The sequence below is a fragment of the Salmo salar genome, chromosome ssa13, assembly GCF_905237065.1.
Source record: "Salmo salar chromosome ssa13, Ssal_v3.1, whole genome shotgun sequence".
Lineage (NCBI taxonomy): Eukaryota > Metazoa > Chordata > Actinopteri > Salmoniformes > Salmonidae > Salmo > Salmo salar.
This window is the reverse complement of record NC_059454.1, coordinates 40,666,551-40,684,561: the sequence shown is the minus strand read 5'-3', so window position 1 is coordinate 40,684,561 and position 18,011 is coordinate 40,666,551. Positions and strand designations below refer to the sequence as shown.

Genomic DNA, 18,011 nt, shown 5'->3' with positions numbered 1-18,011 from the left:
CACTTTCAGTAGAGTACTTGGATGGTCAAACCTCTGGCCATAGGGTGTAGGCCTGGTCTGGAGAAATGTAAATCAGGGAGTGTTTTATAGTGCCCATCGAACAGGCTGGTCAAATGACGCCTGGTCCTGTATATGTCCCTGGGGCGTGCCTATGACTGAGTTAGATTTGGTTACAGAAATACAATTCTATCACATTACATCAGTACATAGCATCTCAATGTCTTACAAAAGCTTTATCCTTATCAATACATTCCATACACCCATATGAGGCAAGTCTTAAACTGAGTCTATTATATAAACAGTTTTATGGTAATATGGCTATATTGTCTCTTCTGAGTATCACAAAATTGTACCAAGCGGATGAGTTCGTAGCTGGATTCTTCAACAATCTTCCATACCTTCTCCAGCACACACATGTCGCTCGGTTCTCCAATTCTATGAGTTGGAAGAATTTCCTTTGTCTCTCTATGAAACATGGGGTAGGAGATTCTCCTCAGAGGGTTTTTTACAACCCTGGGTTGGGGGGAAGGTAGGTTGGGTGATGGTACGAAGGGGAGGGGGTCAACTGTCCTTCCTGTACCCAAAGAGGCCAACGTCATGACATGTACATGAAGGCAGGGTAAAGTGACTAGACATGAGGATTGATAATAATAATAAGAGTAAAATAAAGAACAGAGTAGCAGCAGCATATGAGTGTAAAAGTGTGTGTTGTGTCAGTAAGCTTTGTCTACAGTGCCTTCAGAATGTACTCACACCCCTTGACTTTTTCCACATTTTGTTGTGTTACAGCCGGAATTTAAAATAAATTCAATTGAGATGTTTTGTCACTGGCCTAAACACAATATCCCATAAAGTCAAAGTAGAATTATGTTTTTGAAAATGTTTACAGGTTAATTAAACATTTTAAGCTGAAATGTCTTGAGTCAATAAGCATTGAACCCCTTTGTTATGGCAAGCCTAAATAAGTTCAGGAGTAAAAATTTCCTTAACAAGTGATTTTTTTAAATTTTTTTTATGAAAACCTCATCTCTGTACCCCACACATACAATTATCTGTATGATCCCTCAGTCGAACAGTGAATTTTTGAACACAGAGTCAACCACAAAGACCAGGGAGATTTTCCAATGCCTCACGAGGGTAATCAATTGTAAGATCGGTAAAAAAAAGCAGACTGAATATCTCTTTGAGCATGGTGATATTATTAATTACACTTTGGATGGCGTCTCAATACACCCAGTCTCTACGTAGAAACAGGCGTCCTTCCTAACTCAGTTGCCAGAGAGCATCTCAGCTTTGGCAAAAAAAAGGTAGGTGTATAATTAAGAACAGTATCTTTCAGGATTCAATAGTTGGAATTGTAAGACTTGTTGCCCTGTCATTTTCTCTGCAATTGTCATTCTAATGGAATCCAGAAAGAACAAGACCCTGTACTCAAACATTTACATAAAAATGTGCAAAGTTATGGGCAAAGACACAAAACATCCACATTAAATTCAATATTTTTCTTGATCAAATAAGATGGAAAACAACCACTTTTTGTGCAGTATTAATTTAAAATCCTACAATCTGCTTAATGTAAATAAATATACATTACTGTATTTTACATTGGCAGGTCATCTAGGTTTGTACCTGTACATTTTCGATCACCATGAAGTTAAACAATGCACAATACAGTAATTAAGTACATTGAGACATCAAGTGGTTTGTGATGTGCCTCAATTGGCAGAGCATGGCACTTGCATGTTAGGGTTGTAGGTTCTATTCCCATGAGGGAGCACTATGAAAAAGTATGAAAATGTATGCACTCACTACTGTAAATTGCTCTGGATTAGCGTCTTCTAAAATAGAAAAGGAATGAATAGACCATTTTAAATTTTCACATATAAAAAAGTTGCATTTGCAAGGTATTTCAAGAAACTGGAAAACTTATATCAAGCAAGTATTTTTATATTGATTATCAGATTAACTGTTTTGTACAGATAATTATCAGACTACAAAATGCTGGTACACACTCAAATACATTTAGTTTAAATGTACATTTAGTTTAAAAGTAGTGTACTGGGCCTTTACTGGTCCTGTATAAGCACCCCCTCCAAAATAATCGCAACACCCCCAACCCCAAGCTTCTTACCACGGCTATGACCCTGCACAGAATAAAAATATTCCAAAACATGCACCCTGTTTGCATGAAGGCAAGTAACACTGCAGAAATGTGGCAAAGCAATTCACTTTTTGTCCTGAATAAAAAGTGTTATGTTTAGGGCCAATCTAACACAACACACTACTGAGTACCACTCTCCATATTTTCAAGCATAGTGGTAGCTGCATCATGTTATGGGTATGCTTGTAATCGTTAAGGACTAGGGAGTTTGTCAGAATAAAAACTAAATGGAATGGAGCTAAGCGTGGGCAAAATCCTAGAGGAAAACCTGGTTCAGTCTGCTTTCCACCAGACACCGGGAGATGAATTCACCTTTCAGCAGGTCAATAACCGAAAACACAAAGCCAAATCTACACTGGTGTTGCTTACCAAGAAGACAGTGAACGTTCCTGAGTTTTGATGTGAATCTACTTGAAAATCTATGGCAAGACCTGAAATTGGTTGTACAGCAATGATCAACAACCAATTTGACAGAGCTAGAAGAATTTTGAAAAGGATAATGGGCAAATGTTGCACAATCCAGATGTGGGAAAACTCTGATAGACTTACCCAGAAAGACCCACAGCTGTAATCGCTGCCAAAGCTGCTTTTTTGTTGTACTTTTACCGCAATTGGTAGTTCAAGTCTTGTCCCATCGCTGCAACTCCCCTACGGACTTGGGAGAGACGAAGATCGAGAGTCATGCGTCCTCCGAAACGCAACCCTGCCAAGCCGCACTGCTTGTTGACACACTGCTCGTTTAACTGAGAAGCCAGACGCACCAATGTGTTGGAGGAAACATCATTCAGCTGGCGACCAAAGTCAGCTTGCAGGCGCCCAAGGAGTTGCTAGAGCGCTATGGGACAAGGAAATCCCGGCCGGCCAAATCCTCTCCTAACCCGGACGACGCTGGGCCAATTGTGCGCCGCCTCATGGGTCTCCCAGTCATGGCCGGCTGTGACACAGCCTGGGATCAAACCTGGGTCTGTAGTGATGCCTCAAGCACTGCGATGCAGGGCCTTAGACCGCTGCACCACTCAGGAGGCCCTGCCATTTTTTTGGTTGAGCACATGCCCTCCAAAAGATCTGTGCACAGCCCTGTAGGCATATATCGGTGATGGATAGCCTACGTTACACTAGCATAACCTACTATAAGGCAGATATAAATTATTCTGAATTATTTAGCCTTCTTTAGAGCAGAAAGAATCTGATGCTGTTACAATGTTACTACCGTCACTCACTACAATGATACATTGTTGCGCTGCTGCAACAAAGTCTCTCTTTTATAAACTATTTTGAGGTAGGCAAATGGATGATTTGTTTTTAATACTGAGAAGATATTCTGATTGTATAGAACAAGTGTCCAAACATTTTGTTAGAGTTTGATTCTAATTAAATAAGGTTTTCCCCACCAGTGAGTGCATATCCGTCCATGTGAGTCAGGCTGGCGTCCAGATGGGTAATACCTGCTGGAAGCTCTACTGCCTGGAACATGGGATCCAGCCAGATGGATAGATGCGACAAGACCATCGGAGGAGGAGATGACTTCTTCCTCACCTTCTTCAGTGAGACCAGTACTGGGATTTATGTCCCCAGGGCTGTGTTTGTAGACCTGGAGCCTACAGTCATTGGTAAGCCTCGTTCCTTATCGAAAAGAGGTGTGGCTGCATATGATTCCTTGCTTTCTTGGTATCGAGCTCCTCATTCACGACCCTCATGAGCAGCTAATTTTCTCTCCTCAGATGAGGTGCGCACTGGGACTTACCACCAGTTGTCCTTCCTGAACAACTCATCACTGGCAAAGAGGATGCTGCCAACAATTACGCCTGTTGACACCAAACTATTGGCAAAGAGATCATTGACCTGGTGCTGTACAGGATCCGCAAACGGGTGTGTATATTAATGAATTAATAAATTCATGAATTAAACGTTTGATCAACTAAATAATTAGAATGTGGAATCTTAAACTTATCTTTACCGTGCCTTCAGAAAGTACTCACATCCCTTGACTTTTTCCACATTTTGTTGTGTTACAGCCATTGGCGGCAGGTAGCCTGTTGGTTAGTGTTGGGCCAGTAACCGAAAGGTTGCTGGATTGAATCCCTGAGCTGACAAGTTAAAAATCTGTCGTTGTGCCCCTTCAGCTTTTATTTCTTTCATCACATTCCTAGTGGGTCAGAAGTTTACGTACACTCAATTAGTATTTGGTAGCATTGCCTTTTACATTGTTTAACTTGGGTCAAAACATTTTGGGTAGCCTTCCATAAGCTTCCCACAATAAGTTGGGTGAATTTTGGCCCATTACTCCTGACAGAGCTGGTGTAACTGAGTCAGGTTTGTAGGCCTTGTCCATGTGGAAGACCCATGTGCAACCAAGCTTTAAATTCCTGACTGATGTCTTGAGATGTTGCGTCAATATATCCACATAATTTTCCTACCTCATGATGTCATCTATTATGTGAAGTGCACCAGTCCCTCCTGCAGCAAAGCACACTCGCAACATGATGCTGCCACCCCCGTGCTTCACGGTTGGGATGGTGTTCTTCGGCTTGCAAACCTCCGCCTTTTTCCTCCAAACATAACGATGGTCATTATGGCCAAAAAGTTATATTTTTGTTTCATCAGACCAGAGGACATTTCTCCAAAAAGTACAATCTTTGTCCCCATGTGCAGTTGCAAACCATAGTCTGGCTTTTTTGGGGCGGTTTTGGAGCAGTGGCTTCTTCCTTGCTGAGCGGCCTTCCAGGTTATGTCGATATAGGACTCGTTTTACTGTGGATCTAGATACTTTTGTACCTCTTTCCTCCAGCATCTTCACAAGGTCCTTTGCTGTTGTTCTGGGATTGAGTTGCACTTTCCGCACCAAAGTACGTTCATCTCTAGGAGACAGAACGCGTCTCCTTCCTGAGCGGTATGACGGCTGCATGGTCCCATGGTGTTTATACTTGGTGCTATTGTTTGTACAGATGAACGTGGTAACTTCAGGCGTTTGGAAATTGCTCCCAAGGATGAACCAGACTTGTGGAGACCTAAAAAACAATTCTGAGGTCTTGGCTGATTTCTTTTGATTTTCCCATGATGTCAAGCAAAGAGGCACTGAGTTTCAAGGTGGGCCTTGAAATACATCCACAGGTACACCTCCAATTGACTCAAATTATGTCAATTAGCCTATCAGAAGCTTCTAAAGCCATGACATCATTTTCTGGAATTTTCCAAGCTGTTTAAAGACAGTCAACTTCATGTATGTAAACTTCTGACCCACTGGAATTGTGATACAGTGAATTATAAATTAAATCTGTCTGTAAAGATTTCAAAAGCATTTTTATTAAAGTGCAGTGTATCAAGTGACTACTGTATTGGAAAAACAAATGTATTGTCTGACAAGTATTATCTCTTTTCAAATAATTGTCTTATTAAATGTGTTTCAGTTTGTATATCTATAGTTGTCATGAATTTGGTAGTTAAAGCACACAATCAGGTTTTAGTAACACTTTACATTAAGTTGTTCTTATTCCTGTGAAATAACACTAATAATACTGTTAACAATATTGTATTTATATTTTGTTACATAATAGTTTAGTAACTGCATATGAATTGTTTTTCAAAAGAGGATATATTCCTTATTCCACTTGTGTAACAGCGAAAACCTCTGTGCTAGATTTATAAAGCAATTTTGGCATGGGTTGAATACAGCCAATTATAATGTAAATGTACTGCTTTTGAAATGTAATAAATGTACTACTTAGGTCACTAATCCTGAATAGTATTACGGTTGCGTCACTCATGGGATTATCTTCAGATATCGCACACCTCAGGTTGCAGACTTCTGAAACGAGCTCATCGTTATTTTACTTTCTTCTCCTCATCCCCTGCACAAGAAGCTATCATGGTGAGCATAGTCGACATATTTTTGGTGACATATTATGTAATGTGTAATTTCAACCATTTTGTGAAGATGTTTGTTAGTAATTTATGTGTGGGACAGTCCTGATTTGCACCCATGGGCTCTATGACATTTGTCAAATAGAAACGATCGAAATAGCCTTAATTGACATGTTTGTTTTTTTTTTACAAATATTGTGTAAACTTATGTCAAATTTTCTGAACTCAAAGCAGGTAAATATAATGGGGTTAATAGAGATGTAAACTTTGTGGGGACCGGCAATGAATGGATCTGCGCGGTAACCTACTTCTCCAAAATCCTTTGGTCAGTCAGTGCAAACAGTAGGCTAAATCAGATTAGGCATGTTCAGCGCTGGTCAACGTGGACAGTCGTCTCACTGCCATTTGATGGACGAATCTATTTACTTTATTAGACTGTATGGAATGTATATTTTCCAGCGTATTTTAGTACGCTATCTATATTTTTGCCACTTGCTATGAGAGATTGAAAACAACAAAAAATGCTACCTGTGGCTATATTTGCACATTTGGTTTATCCTATTCACCTGCTGCAGTAGTTATTGAAATATATTTATCCAAGGAAAAAAACCTCTTCTTATAACACTGGGAATGAATTTCAGTATAAACCTGGATGTGGTTTGACTAATCTCATAACTTTTAAAGAGACAGCAGCACTAAAACTTGCTGACCTAGATAATCCCCTCCATATGCTGCGCAGTCAGAGGAAAACACAACACTAAAACACATCCGTAGAACAGTAGGCTAGATCAAATCAGAACCTGTAGAATCTTAAAGAATATTTGATTATTCTAAACTATACCATAGCATTGTTGAATACTTATTTCTGATTGGATTGAAGGGCATTTTCGAGTGTGTATAATTTCCCTATAACGAACAGTATATTTTCACCCTAGAATTCAATGGCTATAGTTAATTCTTACATCTATGTTTGAGCTGCTTTTGAAGCAAAAGTCGAATTGAAAACATTATTGGCATTGTTGAATTGGCTTTTCATAATGGCAAGCTAGGACTGATGATTCGGTTAGCTAAACTACCACTGCATCTACTGTAGCTATCTAGTCAATTTATTAGCTACTTCAGTGGATGTTGAACACATTTCTATTGGCAAATGAACAGATTTCTAGTGGTAAATGTGTTAAATTATAGCCATGGTAAAAATGTGATAATCAACTCGGGGCTCTATGCATTCTCTGGAAAATAATGCAAGTCCGTGGAAGGTCAGTTCCACTCCGCTAGCACGTCGTGGAACACACTTTCCACGTTTTTTCATAATTTTCCATAAAATGCATAGCCCCTCATTGATTATCCCTTCGATAGAATAAGATAATATAGAACAGCAATTAAGAATGGTCCATATAAGAGCAATCTAACGTTTGGCTGAGATCTTTGTTATTCCACACAGCAAATTCTCCAGTGTTAAATTTAACATTGAGAGTTTTTTTTCTTTCTTAGGGGTGGATCAGCTTAATATTGTGGATAGATTGTTGCTTCCATCAATGTAATTGTCTGCATCATTTCCAATCCCCCATATCTTTTTTGGTAAATATATACACATATACACATATATATATATATATATATATATATATATATATATATATATATACACACACACACACACATGCATACATATATACATACAAATACTTATATAGATATACATACTTTTTAAAGAATATACCTTTATTATTCCCCGCAAACCCTACAACCCTTCCCCCAATTGGAGTAAACTAATAAACAATAACACTTAGGCTTCTACCTTCAGTTTATGCATCTTATACACATTTTACAGACACAATCTATTTGACAATAGTTATATTTTGTTTGTTTTTGGTCTTTCCTCTATTTCTATTTGTAACTGTGCTATTTCACCAAATTTCTGAACCTATATACATTTTACAGACCTCGTATGCTTTACATTGGTTATCTTGTTATTAGTCCCACCCTTCAGCTCCATTCAACCCCTCCCATCTATCTCTTAACACCATCCATTTTGGATTTCTATTTGCCATATATTTTTCAACTGTGCTGTGATGCTTCACAAAAGTACTGAACCTTTCTATTCTTATAGCTTCTACAGATTGTAAATTAAAAATATACATTTTTGCTAAAATAATTATTATATTATTGATTGATTGACTATGGCTTTTCAAATTACCCAGTTTTGCGATCTGCAGCGTTAGTTCAAGTCAAATGTTGCAATTCTTCAGCCATTCCTGGACCTGTGACAAAAAAATGAGCTACATATGGACAATACCAAAATAAATGATCTAATGACTCTGCCTCCTCACAGCAAAATCTGCAGAGCTGGGAATATTGTATCCCCCATATACAGTTGAAGTCGGAAGTTTACATACACTTAGGTTGGAGTCATTAAAACTATTTATTCAACCACATTTAACAAACTATAGTTTTGGAAAGTAGGTTAGGACATCTACTTTGTGCATGACACAAGTCATTTTTCCAACAATTATTTACAGACAGATTATTTCACGTATAATTCACTGTATCACAATTCCAGTGGGTCAGAAATTTACATACACTAATTGAATGTGCCTTTAAACAGCTTGGAAAATTCCAGAAAATGATGTCATGGCTTTAGAAGCTTCTGATAAGCTAATTGACATAATTTGAGTCAATTGGAGGTGCACCTGTGGATGTATTTCAAGGCCTACCTTCAAACTCAGTGCCTCTTTGCTTGACATCATGGGAAAATCATAAGAAATCAGCCAAGACCTCAATTTTTTTTTAGGTCTTGGCCTCAATTACTCCCAAGTCTGGTTCATCCTTGGGAGCAATTTCCAAACGCCTGAAGTTACCACGTTCATCTGTACAAACAATAGTACGCAAATATAAACACCATGGGACCACACAGCCATCATTCCGATCAGGAAGGAGATGCATTCTGTCTCCTAGAGATGAACGTACTTTAGTGCAAAAAGTGCAAATCAATCCCAGAACAACAGCAAAGGACCTTGTGAAGATGCTGGAGGAAACGGGTACAAAAGTATCTAGATCTACAGTAAAACGAGTCCTATATCGACATAACCTGAAAAGCCGCTAAGCAAGGAAGAAGCCACTTCTCCAAAACCGCCATAAAAAGCCAGACTACAGTTTGCAACTGCACATGGGGACAAAGATCGTACTTTTTGGATAAAGGTCCTCTGGTCTGATGAAACAAAAATATAACTGTTTGGCCATAATGACCATCGTTATGTTTGGAGGAAAAAGGGGGAGTGTCACGTCCTGACCATGGAAAGATGGTTTTTTTTCTAGGGTAGAGTAGGTCAGGGCGTGACAGTTATTTTCTCTATGTTCTCTATTTCTATGTTCAGGTTCTAGTTTTGTATTTTTATGTTGGGGTTTTGTTTGGGATGATCTCCAATTAGAGGCAGCTGGTCCCCGAACCACATAAACAAAATACCCTCTGCCACATCCTGACCAAACTACAATAACAAATAACCCTTATACTGGTAAGGACGTGACAGTACCCCCCCCTAAAGGTGCAGACCCCGGATGCACCTCAACAATAAAAAAAATCCCCCTAAACTAAAGGGAGGGAAGGGAGGGTGGCTGCCGTCACCGACGGCACTTGTGCTACACCCCCCCTCCCCAACCCACCTATACAGGAGGTGGTTCTGGCTCCGGCCTACTGTCCTCCAGAATGCAGACAGACTTGCTCAGTTTCGGACCGTAGGCAGACTCCCATCGTTCCGGATCGTAGGCAGACCTCTTCCGTTCCACACTGTAGGCAGACTCATTCGATACACAGTTAATCATCTTTAGCTCCGGATTGTCAACAGACTTACTCAGTTCCGGGTTGCTGATTGACTCCCTTGGTTCCGGGTCACAGGCAGACTCACCCGTTTCCGGGTCGCAGGCAGACTCACCCGGTTCCGGGTCACAGGCAGACTCACCCGGTTCCGGGTCGCAGGCAGACTCACCCGGTTCCGGGTCGCAGGCAGACTCACCCGGTTCCGGGTCGCAGGCAGACTCACCCGGTTCCGGGTCGCAGGCAGACCCCTTCGGTTCCGGGTCGCAGGCAGACCCCTTCGGTTCCGGGTCGCAGGCAGACCCCTTCGGTTCCGGGTCGCAGGCAGACTCCCTCGGTTCCGGGTCGCAGGCAGACTCCCTCGGTTCCGGATCGCAGGCAGTCTCCCTCGGTTCTGGACTAGACACTGTTGCCGGATACTCTGGACTGCACACTGTTGCCGGATACTCTGGACTGCACACTATTGCCGAACTCTCGAGGCTGGGCTGACGCACTGGAAGCCTGATGCGTGGTACTGGTACTGGATGTGCCAGTCTGGGGACACGCACCTCAGGGCTAGTGCGGGGAGCGGGAACAGGCCGAGTCGGACTGGGTTGACACACTGGAAGCCTGATGCGTGGTGCTGGTACTGGAGGTATCAGCCTGGGAACACGCACCTCAGGGCTAGTGCGGGGAGCGGGAACAGGACGAGTCAGACTGGGCTGATGCACTGGACCGTAGAGGCGTACTGGCGGTCTCGAGCGCAGAACTGGCATTGCTCTTACTGGCTGGATGCCCACTTCCCCCTGGCAAATGCGGGGCGCTGGTACTGCGCGTACTGGCCTAAAAATACTTGGCCTCGCCACAGTACCCATTACCCCGAAGCACGGGACCTGTCCAGTCACTGGTTGCCCAAAAAAGGTACGGGGATTTGGCCTGGGGCTCACTCCTCGCCCAGCCAAACTACCCGTGTGCCCCCCCCAAAAAAAATCTTGGGGCTGCCTCTCGGGTTCCCTTAAAATCCTCCACAGCCCTGGAAATGCCTCTCCTCAACTCTGCCCATGTCTCCTTTTCCCGACAGTCCATATCATATTCCCATCACTCCCTTCTCCGCTGCTTGGTCCTTTTGTGGTGGGAGATTCTGTAACGGTTGTCGTCGGGAGTAGAGGACCAAAACGCAGAAGGAATGTGGATGCTCATCTTGTATTTATTTTTAATAAAGAGAACACCAAAATAACAAAAATGAAGAACTCACGAACAACAAAACAGTCTTGTCAGGCTCACACAGGCAAAACAAGAAACAATCTCCCACAAACACTTAACCAAACACATACCCATATATAGGACTCTCAATCAGATGCAACTAGAAAACACCTGCCTCCAATTGAGAGTCCAACCCCAATAAACTAGACATAGAAATACAAAAGACTAGAGACCACATAGAAATACAAACCTAGAACATAACCCCAAAAACCCGGAACTAACTAAACCAACACCCTACTAAATAAATCACCACCCCGAACCACATAAACAAAATACCCTCTGCCACGTCCTGACCAAACTACAATAACAAATAACCCTTATACTGGTCAGGACGTGACACCGTGAGAGTAAATGTCAACCCTTTTAATCATGTTAAGTTTGTACACTGCAATGTAAAATTTTCCTTGAATATTATTGCACAGTACATATTGTAACACAAAAATATTAACATAATTATTTACGTATTGCAACAAAGTAGTTACTATCCCATTGGGGTTATCGCTTTAGAATTTGCATAGACTTTTTAAAACCTCTTAGGGCGCATGAACCGCTAGCGGGACACCTACGACAACATCCGGTGAAATTGCAGAGCGCAAAATTCAAAATACAAAAATCGTAATATTAAACATTCATGACAATGCAAGTGTCATACATCATTTAAAAGCTTAACTTCTTGTTAATCCAACCGTATTGTCAGATTTCAAAAAGGCTTTACGGCGAAAGCATACCATGCGATTATCTGAGGACAGCTCCCCACATCAAAATACTTTTTCAACCAGCACAGGCATCACAAAATCACAAATAGCGATTAAATAAGTCACTTACCTTTGAAGATCTTCCTCTGTTTGCAATTCCAAGGGTCCCAGCTACACAATGAATGGTCGTTTTGTTCGATAAAGTCCTTCTTTATATCCAAAAAAGTCTGTTTAGTTGGCGCCAATGATCTCAGTAATCCACTCATTCAACATGCATACAAACTAATCCAAAAGTTACCGGTAAAGTTCGTCCAAACAAGTCAAACGGTGTTTCTAATTAATCCTCAGGTCCTCTATTATCTAAATAAACGATAATCTATAAGACGGAGAATAGTATGTTCAATAGGGAAGATAAATAACGAAGTGCGCGCACCTCATTCACAAACCAACAAGACTACTTTTTTAACCTCTTATGGCTAGGGGGCAGTATTTTCACGGCTGGATAAAAAACGTACCCGATTTAATCTGGTTACTAATCCTACCCAGTAACTAGAATATGCATATACTTATTATATATGGATAGAAAACACCCTAAAGTTTCTAAAACTGTTTGAATGGTGTCTGTGAGTATAACAGAACTCAAATGGCAGGTCAAAACCTGAGAGATTCCTTTACAGGAAGTGGCCTATCTGACCATTTCTGGAACTTCTTTGCCATCTCTATCTTTTACTAAGCATCTCTGCTCTAACGTGACACTTCCTACGTCGTCCATAGGCGCTCAGAGCCCGGGAAAAACCTGAATGTCGTCATCCCAGCCCCAGGCTGAAACACATTATCGCCTTTCTCAAGTGGCCGATCAAGGGACTGTGGGCTTAGGCTCGTGACCTGGCCGCTCCCGTCTTTGTGATTTTTTTCCTCTGTTTGCCGAAAAGGAGATTCCCGGTCGGAATATTATCGCTTTTCTACGAGAAAAATGGCATAAAAATTGATTTTAAACAGCGGTTGACATGCTTCGAAGTACGGTAATGGAATATTTAGAATTTTTTTGTCACGAATTGCGCCATGCGCACGACCCTTCTTTACCATTTCGGATAGTGTCTGGAACGCACAAACAAAACGCCGCTATTCGGATATAACGATGGATTATTTTGGACCAAACCAACATTTGTTATTGAAGTAGCAGTCCTGGGAGTGCATTCTGACGAAGACAACAAAGGTAATGAAACTTTTGTAATAGTAAATCGGAGTTTGATCAGGGCTAAACTTGGTCGGTGTCTAAATGGCTAGCCGTGATGGCTGGGCTATCTACTGAGAATATTGCAAAATGTGCTTTCACCGAAGAGCTATTTTAAAATCGGACATATCGAGTGCATAGAGGAGTTCTGTATCTATAATTCTTAAAATAATTGTTATGTTTTTTGTGAACGTTTATCGTGAGTAATTTAGTAAATTCACCGGATGTTTGCGGGGGTATGCTAGTTCTGAACGTCACATGCTAATGTAAAAAGCTGGTTTTTGATATAAATATGAACTTGATTGAACAAAACATGCATGCATTGTATAACATAATGTCCTAGGGTTGTCATCTGATGAAGATCATCAAAGGTTAGTGCTGCATTTAGCTGTGGTTTTGTTTTTTGTGACATTATATGCTAGCTTGAAAAATGGGTGTCTGATTATTTCTGGCTTGGTACTCTGCTGACATAATCTAATGTTTTGCTTTCGCTGTAAAGCCTTTTTGAAATCGGACAGTGTGGTTAGATAAAGGAGAGTCTTGTCTTTAAAATGCTGTGAAATAGTCATATGTTTGAAAAATTTAAGTTTTTGTATTTTTGAGGAATTTGTAATTCACGCCATGCCTATCATTGGATATTGGAGCAGGTGTTCCGCTAGCGGAACGTCTAGATGTAAGAGGTTAATGAGACACCTTGGAAAAACTACAACTACTTGCTCATTTTTCAAAAAACAAGCTTGAAACCCGTTCTAAAGACTGTTGAGATCTAGTGTAAGCCATGGGAACTGCAATCTAGGTCCTATCTATTTGTATATCCCATAGGCTAGCATTGAAATGGCCAGTGACCTAAAAACAATTAATCCGGATGGATTGTCCTTGGGTTTTTGCCTGCCATATTTGTTTTGTTATACTCACAGACAGTTCTAGAAACTGTTTTCTATCCAATGCTACCAACTATATGCATAACCTAGCTTCTGGGCCTGAGTAACAGGCAGTTTACTTTGGGCACGTCAGTCATCCGAAATTCTGAACAATAACCAGTATGCCGAAGAGGTTTTAAGGAACTCATACATTTCTGTAAGATGAATTAAAGCTACAAAAGAGTCAGTGTTCAACTGTAACGTGATGACAATTAGAACAGAATAGATTAACCGGAATGACATTTACTCTCACGAGTGGCCAAAAATAACTTTACTTAAAGCCACAACCCTACTAAACCAAGCCTCCAGTCTTCTAATCTGATTTGCTGTGTCATATCTCAATAACCCAGCATCATCAAACCTTGCTCTAAAAAAAAACCGAAGGCCTAGATTAATTCAGATCAAGCGTTTAACCAGCAAGAGCAGACACCTGCATAGTGGATGTTTTTGGCGGAACTGCGTTGGAGCCGTCAAATCGGTGAGCTGCTCTTGCAATCATTGTCACGAAGCCACACCCGCCCCACTCACGTTAGAAGTTCAGAACGAGAACGTGTAGACTATAAAGAAAGAATTACGCTCAAATAGAAAAATCATTACACTAAATAATCATTAAACTAATCAAGATGTAGATTACGTCTCACATTCCAGTATTCAAACTTGTAAATAAAGCTGAATGGGATTTCTGTTTTTGCAATTCGGTACAGCCAATGGCAATGTCCACTTTAGGTACAGTATAATGCCAGGAGCCACATGTGGATTTGACAACTCTAACGCAATTCCACCTCTGACACCGCCAAAACAACCGCTATGTGAATGTCAGCTAAAGCAGATCTGATTGAATAGAGCCCTATGTGACCCAGCAGTTGGGTCATCCAAACAACCCAGTATGTTTTAGTGTATGCCCTCAAAATAAGGCATGAAATACATCATGTGTTAAATAATTCCGTTTTAATGATACAATATTCACTTAGGATCTCACATGGTGAAGTTCATGGGATTGAAAATTGATGAGGGCAACAAGCATGTCACTGTCATTAACAAATTCAGTCATGGGTGGTAACCAAAGATTAGGGATATACTGACAAGGTACAGGTCTCTTCGCCCTAACAATGGGAAACAAAGAGGGAGGCAGAATTTCTGCCAAGTTGAGCATCTCTCTTCCTCTTCCTCTCTGGTGGTAATTCTACAATTCATTTGAAAGGCAAGGCACTCTGGGAAATATGCAAATGAAGCATTACACTAAGCATTGTGTTAATTCAACACTGTTCAGTGTCTATACAGGTCCACATTTTCAGTGTTAATTTAACACTGAGGAATTTGCTGTGTGTTTTCACATTACATCTTTTATATTTTGACAGTATGTCATGGTCTAGACACCTCCAACTCAACTCTGGACCTCAAAGCCAGTTCCACTGCTTTTTTTCATTGTTCCCTTCTAATCATTGACTGAATTAGACCTGGGACACCAGGTGGGTGCAATTAAGTATCAGGTAGAACAGAAAACTAGCAGGCTCTGGACCTCGAAGGGTAAGAGTTGAATACCACTGCTGTAGACTATTTTGGGTTATTGCGAACCTCCTTTCAAATAAAAGATGTCTTCCTCTTCACCCTAGCGCGAGTGCATCTCTATCCACGTGGGTCAGGCTGGTGTCCAGATTGGCAATGCATGCTGGGAGCTGTACTGTCTGGAGCATGGGATCCAGCCGGATGGACAGATGCCATCTGACAAAGCCATCGGAGGTGGAGACGACTCCTTCAACACCTTCTTCAGTGAGACTGGGGCTGGAAAGCATGTCCCCAGGGCAGTGTTTGTGGACCTGGAACCCACAGTCATAGGTAAGCTTTCCCTCTTAAGAAAAAAAGGTTATACTTAGAACCATAAAGGGTTCTTTGGCTTGTCCCTGTAGAACAGGGGTATTGAAATCTTATACAAGGTCCAGAATACTGCTGGTTTTCTGTTACCTGATAATTAATTGCACCCATTTGGTGTCCCAGGTCTACATCTTCATTGCTTGCTATCTGGGGTTTTAGGTTGGATTTCTGTATAGCACTTTGTGACATCTGCTGGTGTAAAAAGGGCTTCATAAATAAATGTGATTGATTGATTGATATCAGTTCCTGATTAGAGGGGGGAAGAAAGAAAAATAAACAGTAGAACTGACTTTGAGGTTCAGATTTGAATTTGAGGGCTGTTGAAAAACCCTGGTTCCAGAACCTTTTCCAACAACAAAGAACCATTTTAGAACCCTGTCTTCGATAGTGAAGGTTCTCAGATGAAAAAGGTTCGATGCAGAACCATTGTCCCTGTAGGAGAACCCTTTTAGAACTTCCCGTTCTGTTTTTCATAAGCTGCTGTTTTTTTCTCATCAGATGAGGTGCGCACTGGGACCTACCGCCAGTTATTCCATCCTGAACAGCTCATCACTGGCAAAGAGGATGCTGCCAATAACTATGCCCGTGGACACTACACTATTGGCAAAGAGATCATTGACCTGGTGCTGGACAGGGTCCGCAAACTGGTGGGTACCACAGAATTAATCGTTAAAATATTTGATCAACTATCTGATCAGAATGTGGACTCCTTTTATTGACATGTTCCTCTTTCTCCTCAGTCTGACCAGTGCACAGGCCTTCAGGGCTTCCTGGTTTTCCACAGCTTTGGAGGTGGCACCGGCTCTGGTTTCACCTCTCTGCTGATGGAGCGCCTGTCTGTTGACTACGGCAAGAAGTCCAAGCTGGAGTTCTCCATCTACCCAGCTCCCCAGGTGTCCACAGCTGTGGTGGAACCTTACAACTCCATCTTGACCACCCACACCACCCTAGAGCACTCTGACTGTGCTTTCATGGTGGATAATGAGGCAATATATGACATCTGTCGTAGGAACCTCGACATTGAGCGTCCCACCTACACCAACCTCAACAGGCTCATTAGCCAGATTGTTTCCTCCATTACTGCTTCCCTTCGATTCGATGGTGCTCTCAATGTTGATTTGACAGAGTTCCAGACCAACTTGGTGCCCTATCCCCGAATTCATTTTCCTCTGGCCACCTATGCCCCAGTCATCTCTGCAGAGAAGGCTTACCATGAGCAGCTCTCTGTGGCTGAAATCACCAATGCCTGCTTTGAGCCAGCCAATCAGATGGTGAAATGTGACCCTCGCCACGGCAAGTACATGGCGTGTTGTCTTCTTTACCGTGGTGATGTGGTGCCCAAAGATGTCAATGCTGCTATTGCCACCATCAAGACCAAACGTTCTATTCAGTTTGTTGACTGGTGCCCAACTGGTTTCAAGGTTGGCATCAACTATCAGCCTCCCACTGTAGTCCCTGGTGGAGACCTGGCCAAAGTCCAGAGGGCTGTGTGCATGCTGAGCAACACCACTGCTATTGCAGAGGCCTGGGCTCGTCTTGACCACAAGTTTGACCTGATGTATGCTAAACGTGCCTTTGTGCACTGGTATGTGGGTGAGGGCATGGAGGAGGGAGAGTTCTCTGAAGCCAGAGAGGACATGGCAGCCCTGGAGAAGGATTACGAAGAGGTGGGGGTTGACACCGTCGAGGGTGACGGACAGGAGGAGGGAGAGGAGTACTGAGTGTTCATGCAAGGAAGCCCTTGGCTCTTGTATCTTATAATAGCACATTTTCAAAACCAATGCATTTCTTCCTACAGTTTGATATTTTCTTGCTTCTTGTTTAGGTTTAAGCACAACTGGTTTGTTGTAGTGACAGTCACATATTTGTTTGTTTCATTAAAGATTCACCAATAAAAGTGTGTGTTTAAATTGATTCCCGTATGTTTTGTTGTATACTTTTCATCAATTACTTATCAATGTTTTTAAAACTCCAACATATTCATCAGAAGTAGAGGAATCTGTATCTGGTAGACCTAGATTAATTATAAATAAATACTGCAGTTACAATGTAGTGACAATTTTATAATTTGGAAACATACTAACAGTAATTGTAGTACTGCAGTTTTGGAAATATAACTGCAGTTTTACAGTGTTACTTCAACTTCCAAAAGTAGGTTCTGAAGATGCTTACTTAAACCACACACATATGGGAGAGATACTTTGACTTATTC

General features: G+C 41.5%; 1 protein-coding gene across 1 annotated transcript; it reads left to right on the top strand.

The window, feature by feature from the left end:
* The first annotated feature begins 5,817 nt into the window (after positions 1-5,817).
* On the top strand, positions 5,818-17,713 carry LOC106567091 (tubulin alpha-1B chain). The gene is made up of 4 exons (XM_014135975.2): positions 5,818-6,029; positions 15,541-15,763; positions 16,298-16,446; positions 16,540-17,713. Exons 1-4 carry the CDS (start codon positions 6,027-6,029, stop codon positions 17,518-17,520), a joined length of 1,356 nt encoding a protein of 451 aa, XP_013991450.1. The 5' UTR covers positions 5,818-6,026; the 3' UTR covers positions 17,521-17,713.
* Positions 17,714-18,011: the final 298 nt, after the last annotated feature.

Excerpts from the sequence above, each read along its gene's own strand:
- LOC106567091 (XM_014135975.2), top strand. Across the intron at positions 15,764-16,297 it reads CCTGGAACCCACAGTCATAG|ATGAGGTGCGCACTGGGACC; the intron begins GTAAGCTTTCCC and ends TTTTCTCATCAG. Across the intron at positions 16,447-16,539 it reads TGGACAGGGTCCGCAAACTG|TCTGACCAGTGCACAGGCCT; the intron begins GTGGGTACCACA and ends CTTTCTCCTCAG.